This window comes from Porites lutea, chromosome 4 (genome assembly GCF_958299795.1).
Source record: "Porites lutea chromosome 4, jaPorLute2.1, whole genome shotgun sequence".
Classification (NCBI taxonomy): domain Eukaryota; kingdom Metazoa; phylum Cnidaria; class Anthozoa; order Scleractinia; family Poritidae; genus Porites; species Porites lutea.
In genome coordinates, this window is record NC_133204.1 from 11,472,118 (window position 1) to 11,481,217 (window position 9,100).

The following is a 9,100-nucleotide window of genomic DNA, read 5'->3' on the forward strand; positions in this document are numbered from 1 at the left end:
ACTGGTTCTTGTATTTTTGGGTATTAAGGTGGCAAATTTGTGCGAGGAGGCTCTTAATCCAGTTTCTTATTACCAGGAGTGACGGAGATATGTCGTCTGCTCCTTTCTCCCATTTGAGCCGCCCTTTTCCTTTGAAACGCTGGGGCAGGATATTTCTGTCTCAACATTTCGAAGAAATTAAAATCATTCCATATTTCTAAAGTTGCGATTTTCAGTTGTCAAAGTCCGCGTAATACTTTGAAACACTCACAAAGCGGTTACGTCTATTGTGCTCAGCTACTCAACTGTGTCTCAACGCATTCTTTTAGGTACACACGAGGCAAGATTGGCATCCGGTTTGGAAGGCGCTACCGGTGGTTGAGGAGACGGCCTGTCCAATTCCGATTTGGACGGCGCTTTAGAACCATGCGTTACTATCGTGGCAAGCCCCGTATCCGGTTTAGGAAGAAGAGGAGACAGTTCCGATTCATAGGCGGAAGACTCAGAATTTTCTACCGAAAAACGTGGGTGAGACCAAGGTCCCGAAGGACGACCCGCAGGAGAAGACGAAGACGAACACGCAGAAGATTACGTCGAAGAAAGAGGCGTAGACGACGACGGCGTCGCCGAAGACGACGAGGAGGACGTCGCAGACGCGGTTGCGTCATGCGCGTGTACTTCAGGAGACGCTATAGAAATATCTATAGACGAAGAAGGCGACTCTTCCTTCGCTTCAAACGTGGTTATAGACTAGTCAGGTAAAAAAATATACCCTCTTGTAATTCTGGTGTAATAAGAGTTCAGGAAAGTAGGACGAAAATATTCTTATGCTCAGGGTAGCTTCTCACGATACGGATTGTCACTTTGTTATAGGCCAATCTTTGCTGACGTCATGGTGTACATTTTTCGGCTCATTAGCATTCGAGTTAGCCCAGAAGGCGTCACCGTCTGCACAAATTAAATCCAAAAGTTGAAAGAGTTGGTTAATTTGAAAAATTTGTGTAATTTTCAGCTCATTGCAGGCAATAGCAAAGGAAATAGCAGCGATCGAAAACTAATTTTTTCCGTATATCTTGCTCAAATTTTCACAGGTAACTGAAATTGTTCTTCTCTTTTGATATTCAGAGATTTTATTTTGATAGCTTGATCAGACAATGAAAGGCATTTGCTAGTGAAGGAAAAAACGTAATCAACGATTCGCCTATTGATCGCGACGCTTGAGCTGTTAACTGCTTGTTTTCATTAAGTGATGCTGACTTTATACTTCTGGGCCGAGTTGTTCGAAAAGTGGATAACGCTATCCATCGATCTCTATCCAATGGATAACGCAATTGATTTCCCTAATGCTTATCCGCTGGATAGTGATTTATCCGGTGAATAGCGCTATCCAACGTTTGAACGAAAGGAGCCTGGCCTCATTTGTTCAATAGGTGGATAGCACTATCCACCGGATAAATCTCTATCCGGTGGATAACGCAATTGATTTCCCTAATGCTTATCCGCTGGATAGTGATTTATCCGGTGAATAGCGCTATCCAACGTTTGAACGAAAGGAGCCTGGCCTCATTTGTTCAATAGGTGGATAGCACTATCCACCGGATAAATCTCTATCCGGTGGATAACGCAATTGATTTCCCTAATGCTTATCCGCTGGATAGTGATTTATCCGGTGAATAGCGCTATCCAACGTTTGAACGAAAGGAGCCTGGCCTCATTTGTTCAATAGGTGGATTGGATAGTGCAATTTGTTTCCCTAAAGCTGGATAGCGCTATCCACCGGATAAATCACTATCCAGCGGATAAGTATTACGGGAAACGATTGCGTTATTCGCTGGATAGTGATTTATCCGGTGGATAGCGCTATCCAACTTTTGAGCAACTGGAACCAGATAAATCACTATCCAGTGAATAAATATTAGGGAAACCAAATGCGCTATCCAGTGGATAGAGATTTATCCGGTGGATAGCGCTATCCACCATTTTGAACAACTGGGACCTGGCCCTGGTTGTTCAAAAGATGGAAAGCGCTATCCATGGGATAAGTATTAGGGAAACCAATTGCGTTATCCAATGGATAGTGCTTTATCCAGTGGATAGCGCAATCCACCTTCTGAACAACTGGGACCTGTACTTTACTCTCTGATGGTCAGTTGACAGTTTTTTGTAAACTAGTGTGCCCGTGCATTTTTGGCATGGTGCAGCATGTTGCCTACAGATAATATCAAGAAGATGTACCCAAGATTACAATCTTGGAAATTGCTTATAAAGCACATATTGACATTCCAGTCCTAGAAGTATGTAAGATGTTTGTTACATGAACCTAGTTGAGTGGCCTTTGCTCCCATAAGTCTCCAGTACCTCAGCGGTAGAACATCTGGACAAGTAACCAGAAGGTTCTGGGAAACTTCCCACCTACCCCTCCCCTATGCCAACATTTTGCTCTAAACGAGAAGTAAGTGTTAATGTTGGCTTAGGGGAGGGGCTGGTGCGCAGTTTACCAGAAACCTAAATTCATCCGTTTCGACTCCTCTTGGGAGTTCTCGGATTGTTTCTTCTGAGTCGCTTGTTTCACCAACTAAAAACGCTGATGCTTAATGCGTGTCTTTTTGTGTGTGTTGGACTTGCAGATATCGCTCTGGTAGGGTATTGTTCTATTACAGACGAAAATGGAATCGGGTTATCCGTCTGCCCCAAGTCTTAGTCTTCAGACGATGGCGAACTACAAGGAGATACAAGGGCCGTACTAGCGTTCGTCTCGGCAACAGATACCGTCGAATTAGGTTAAGGCGCGGACGGTTCCTCTTCCGTCGAAATCGGAAGTGGAGGCGTCTTTCATACAGACCAAGGAGAGGACGCCGCCTACGACAACGTCGGCGCCGTCGGCATAGACGCAAGCTTCGCCGCTACAGGCGAAAGCTGCGAAGGATTAGACGGCTCCAACGGCGAAAACGGCGACGTCAAAGACGAACAAGGCGTTACAGGAGAAGTACAAGCCCGCTTAAAGTTTATTACGGCAAGAAGACTAGGGTAATCTACCGGTGGAAGAGAAGGTTAACTTTACGCCTGGGAGGTCGGCGACGAATAATCAGGTAATAAAAAAACTGAGGTTTGGTTTTGTTGGTTATCTCGAAAAAGTTTTAAAGCGGCATAAAACGCAAACGCAACATGTTAAACTACTAGCTGTCAAGGCCCTCAAGTTGCAGAATTTTTCTATCGTTGAAGTGTAGCCCAAAAGATTTCTTCCCGGGCATTACATTGGGCATTATGTCCAAGGTTTTCAAGTTTCCTTTGCAAGTGTTGTGGGTCCCATTTTATTTTAGAATGCGTTGCCACATCCGTAATGCCAAATAGTTAGACTAGTTTGAACACTACCAAAAACGCTTCCCAACAGCTATCACACAATTTTTACCCCGTGATTGATCGATCCGTCAAAAATCTACATGAAGTGACTTACTTTAATATTCTGCCTCTTAACGCTGTTGTCATCTGTCTCCTTGTCCGTTGCAATATACTGACCCTCCGAAAAATAACTGGATCAATTTAGGTTTCTAGGAAACTGTCCACCCACCCTTCTTCTAAGCCAACTTTAACAGTTACCTCTCACTTAGGGTAAATGTTGACTCAGGGAGGGGTAGGTGGGCAGTTTCCCAGAAACCTAAATGTGCGTTGGATTGATTGTATTCCAGAATAAGAATACGCAAAAGTTTTGAAGACCAATCTCTTTTAGCGTGACTGATTTTTGGACCACTTGAACGCTACATTTATTGGAATATTTTATTTCAAGCAGATTCCTAGATTTTGCAATACAATGAATGCCAAAACATTAAGTGATTTCCAGAGTTTCTTCCATTTATTCTTATTCTGGAATAGAGTCAATCGAACATGCTGTAAGTAATATCTTCAATTAATATCTGATATCTTGAATTTTCTAATTTCGTCGCTTGTTTTTCTCTTTTTTCCGCTTCTCACGATAGGTTTAAATATGGAAAATTATACTACCGCTTCAGAAGAGCCTGGCGACGCATTGCCAACAAGAAATATCGCCTCTACACCCGTGTAGGACGAAAATGGAGAAGAATCATAAGACGTGGTAGAAGATCCGTTATTCGCGTCGGTAGAAGATACAAGGTTATTCGTATAACTCGCACAACCGTATCTTATCGTAAAGGCAAGCGATGGGTACGTGTAAGACGGCGAAAGCCTGTCAGACGTACTAGAAGGCGCCGACGAAGACGGTTCAGAAGACGAAGGAGGTACGGTGTAATGCGGGTATATGTTACCAGACGGTGGAGGACAGTTTACAAGAGTCGTGGGACGTTCTATTTCCGCTATGGACGCAGACGTTGCAGCTTGAGGTACAATTAACATTCTTGAGACAACGACAGATTTAAATCCTTGCTTTGGTTTCCTTCTGTTTATATCAGATGATTACTTAGCTAATGGCCTCTGTAACCTTAAAAGAACTTTGACAAATCCGTGTTCAACAGAGAAAAAAAAAGAACGCTGATGCCCTTTTGGATTTAGCTCTTCGAATTCCTCACTTTTGTTTGTCTTGGTCATTATAATGCCATGTTTTTCCTGACTATGACAAAATTGACATACGACTAACGTTTGCAAATAAGTCACTTTAACGTCATTAGTGCCCTGTGCCATTTCGATAAGTTTGGAAACACAACTCTTTTAAGATTTTGTCCAAACATTAACCACGAGTTGCTTTTTTCTAAAACAGAATCCGAAGGGGGTTAATCCGTTATCGCCTTAGACGAAGGTGGTTCAGAGTTCCATCAAGAAGGCTTAACGTTCGGGTAAAGAGACGGTATCGCCGAGTCAGACGAGTAGGTAGAACCCTGAGGTTCCGCTACCGTAGAAAGCTAACAAGACTTCGCTTCAGCTACGGCAGACTTCGATTCCTTTACCGAGGGAAGTGGAGACGTCCTTCTACGCGCCGTGGTCGTCGTATCAGGAGAAGGCGAAAACGCAGGAGGCGAAGGCGGTACTGGAGACGGTTCGGACGACGAAGACGCCGCCGTCGCCGCCGATATGGGCGACGAAACGGCAGCCTGACTATCAAATTCCGTAACAGGTTCAGACGAGTGTACAGGCGAAGAAGACGGTTCTGGTTCCGCGTCAAGGGCAGGAAGTATAGATTGAGGTGAGGCTATAAGACAATAACGAAAAAAAACTTGCCATAAGCAAACCAGGAAACCTCAAGACAAATTCCACAAGTTTCCTGATTTGGGCATTCGCTCAATTATCAACCGCCGTGAACGTTCTAGTCAACCACCTGTGCTCTTTTTAAGCTTTCAGGCCTGGCAGAGGGTAGAGGTTATTAAAAAAACTCACCAACTCCAAAAAAGTAAGACACGATTTTTTCTTTCTGAAATCGAGGCAAGATTTAAATGAATCGGCCATTTTTAAGCAGAGTGTGAGACTAGGTCGGAGTTGCGTAGAATTGCATTATGGGACATTCCAGTTTAGGGAGGTAAGACACCTTTAAATTCTGCGACAAGGGCGGCTACGAGAATGAGATTTTCTTAATACTAAGTAGTGGGCGAGCGTGAACCGGCGTCATTTTAGCTTGAAAACTCGATGCCGTCGTCATTCTACTACGGATTTTAGCGAAAACTGAGGTCCTCGTCCTCGAGTCTAATGGTCTCTGTCATCACTTTTTAAATTGGCTATGACGACGTTGCGCGGGAAACTGGGACCCACTTTGTTACCCAAAACTGATCCATATTCGGCAAAAAACCGTCCCAGTCTCAAACGTCATTTCTGTTTTTTTTTTTCTGTGCTGTGGGAAAGGAAGGGGATTGTGGTAGGTCGGCCTCAAAAGAGACAAGGATATGGTAATAATTTGAAGCTCTAGTGGTGAGAGCAGTCGGCATGTTTTCGCCACTGAATCGTAGTCAACAGTTACCGGCAACGTAGAAATGACTTATTGATGGAATCAAGCAAAACTAACTACAAGAGAACGACTGGACAACTGACAATTTGACTAACAATAAACGACTGTTTAACTGTGACAGTAGACGGATCGAGAAACACCAATGACATCACGAGTCTTCATAGCCAATAACATCACGGCCTAGCTGACAGACGACCAATAACATCGCGACTTAATTGACCAATCAGGTCAATAACCAAAGTTACCATCAACTGACGTGAGACAACTCTGTTTGACTCTGAAGATGACTACCGCACAGGTTGTCGAAACGTCAGTCACCGTCAACAACAGCAGCCCTATTCAGGACTACGTTCACCCGGACGATCAAACACAACCTGCTTACAAAATTTAGGGTCCCTTTTGTAGAAGCAGGTGCTGTTTGACAGTGGCCGATAGCGGAGGCTGGGCTGTGTGATAAGATTCTAACCTGTCGAAATTTAAACCACTGTCATTTCTGTTGTTTTGTCTTCTGCAAGAAGGTGACGAAGATTGGGGGTAGGCAGGGCTTAAAGGAGAATGTACTATGAAAGAAATTTAGAGCGCTAGTGGGGAGAGCCCTTAAAAGGGCGTTTACGATAGTTTATTGCAAATGAAAAGTTTGACGAGGGTTATCGTGTGTTTCTTTCTAGTATGCAGCTTTCCCACACTCTGCCAACCTTAAAGCCACGTCTTACTTATTTATTTTTCTTATTTCTCAGAATCCGAGGAGGAAGAACGTATGTACGTTATCGAAAGGGACGTTGGCGACGACTAAGGCGTTTAGTCCGTCGTATGAAGATTATCATCCGCGGAAGAGCACGCTGGATCTACCCGAAAAAAGGACGACTCGTGGTAAATTACAGACGCAAAGGTAGAGTACTCCGCTTCCTAAGAGGACGACCCAGGCTTTACTACCGAAAGAAATGGGTCAAATTCGGTCGAAGAAAGAGCCAAGTGAAGTTGCGACTAAGGCTAGGAGGAGGATGGCATTATGTCAAAAGAAGGCGCGGTAGATGGACCATCCGATATATGCGCAAGATACGAAGGGTCATACTGCGAGGTAGACGATTTGGAGTCCGCTTGAGAGGTCGCTGGAGATATGTGCCTTCCAGAGGTGGCACCTTGCAGATACGCTACGGAAAGATTTGGCGGCGCGTGAGAAACTGCTGTAACAAGCTGCGGGCTGTGTTACGGGGACGACTCCGAAGAATCCGGCTGCGTCGAGGACGAGCGAGGATGCGAGGAAGACATGGCTGGCGCAAAATTCGAAGGAAAACATCCAGGTTCCGCTTAAGGCGCATCAAAGGTCAGTTTTAGTATTAATTATTATTTACGAAGGATGGACTCATTCGTTACTTAAAATTATAAAAATGATTTACAAATTGTTGAGGGTGCGTGTTTGACTCTAGGATTGTTTCCATGGTAACCTTTTTACAGGAAAAAAGCCTAGTTAAACAGTGTTTTCGCAGCAATGCTTTCCAGTTGAGCCAGATTTTAACAGTTTGATTCTAGTCTCCATGAAATTGTGCGAAAATCCTTCAGTTTAGCAATTTACAAGTTCTTTGGCTAAAAGAAAGTTAGAATTTTGCCGTTTGTTGTTATTTACTACGAGTCAATGTTTCGTTTGAGATTTCTTGGACTTCTGGGTGTTAAACGTTTTGAATGAGGTTACAGATTAGGACGTAATGGCCCTTATCTAAGTTTACCTAAGGCCCGTTTCCAACGTCGTGCTACTGCCGTGCCGAACTAAATTGATCGAATTTTGCCTTGCTACACACGGCAGTAGCTCGACTTGGTTTCAAATGTCGCGCTGCTGCCGTGCCGAACTCAATTCATAAATTACAAATACATTAGAATACATTTTAACAATTCACTAAAACGCTTTTTGTTTTTTAGTTTTGTTTCCGCAACAGCTATTTTATTCGACTGAGTTAAATTCGACCTCTAAAACCAAGTCGTGATACAGTCGTGTTAGAGTCGTGCTGAAGTCGAGCCAGCTTAAAACGGCAGTAGCACGACATTTGAAACAGGCCTCAGCTGCCTTGGAAATCTTCACGGAATTACAACTTCAAAACGAGGCTTGGTGGTGAACTTTGCTTGTCTGACGTAATCATGCATAAGGACTATCATCATTTGGACTTATTTATTTATGGTTATGTACATTTTTGGCTTTTTGTTTGTTTAGACCAACCAGTTGTACAGAACGCCCACCAGGAAACAGATGAGAAGAACGTGCCAACTTCAGCAGACCCCGGTTCCTTCAAAACTTCTGAACAACCGGACGAGAACACGCCAACCACCGTCGATCCCAACTCCCAAACGTCTGAAAACCAGGCGGACAAGAACGAGGAAGCTTCTATTGATCCCAGTTCTTTCACGGACACCTCAGGTACACCTCAAGTGTTCGATTCTCCGCCAACAGCCGCTGACCAGGAAGCATCACCGCCATCGTCGATAACCAATGAGATGAGTAAGGAGACTGGGGCGACGGTTAATGTTAACGACTATCTGTGAACACGTGACCGGAAGATGAAAATACGGAATACCACTGGAGAACAGCTTTAATTTGCACTAACCCACTAACGTATATTATTTAATCATTTTTTTTTGCGGCAGAAGGCGATGGGAGGGGACAAAAGTATACAGGTTATTAAATGTTTAGTGTTATTAAGTCCGACTACTTGTTGATAGTGTTGATATGGTTGGCCTTACATGTTTTAACTGCCGATATTTAACGTAACCTACTAACAATGCTAACTTCATTTAACTTTTGTAAGCTGTTCTCTTGAATAACCATTAAAAGCATGACACAAAAAAATGTTCGTGATTTCCGGTAACGTCTTTCTTTGTATTCACCGGGATCTCGCTAAACTCCATGCAATTCTCAATGTTCTCAGCAGCCTAGTCCCCAGTCCTTCTCCTTACCAACCTGACGAACGCAACAAGGGGGTCAAGTTTCCCGCCCAATGTCATTTAATGACGTCAAGAACATAAGCGCGAGCAAAAAAAGGAGAGAACCTTCCGTAAAATTGATAACAGAACCGCGAGTAACTTCCTCTTCAGCGGTTTTATGGAACGTGCTGAAGTAACACTGTTTCCATTTGTATTGACTCTGTGACCTGGAAGCCGAGAACAGGCTAATATTCGAATCCGCATAAGCCTCGACTGCAAACTAGTTCCAGTCCACTACCAAATACA

General features: G+C 43.8%; 1 protein-coding gene across 1 annotated transcript; it reads left to right on the top strand.

Moving 5' to 3' along the window:
• Positions 1–312: 312 nt before the first annotated feature.
• LOC140935891 (uncharacterized) lies at positions 313–8,978 on the top strand. Its single transcript, XM_073385467.1, has 6 exons — positions 313–737; positions 2,607–3,068; positions 3,954–4,334; positions 4,709–5,131; positions 6,622–7,208; positions 8,088–8,978. Exons 1-6 carry the CDS (start codon positions 406–408, stop codon positions 8,414–8,416), a joined length of 2,514 nt encoding a protein of 837 aa, XP_073241568.1. The 5' UTR covers positions 313–405; the 3' UTR covers positions 8,417–8,978.
• The last annotated feature ends 122 nt before the right edge of the window (positions 8,979–9,100 follow it).

What these genes read in the sequence shown, in the direction of transcription:
- LOC140935891 (XM_073385467.1), top strand. Translation starts at nt 406, where the DNA reads ATGCGTTACTATCGTGGCAAGCCCCGTATCCGGTTTAGGAAGAAGAGG. An exon ending in CGTGGTTATAGACTAGTCAG is followed by an intron (nt 738 to 2,606) that starts GTAAAAAAATAT and finishes TTGGACTTGCAG; the next exon opens with ATATCGCTCTGGTAGGGTAT. An exon ending in CGCAGACGTTGCAGCTTGAG is followed by an intron (nt 4,335 to 4,708) that starts GTACAATTAACA and finishes TTTCTAAAACAG; the next exon opens with AATCCGAAGGGGGTTAATCC.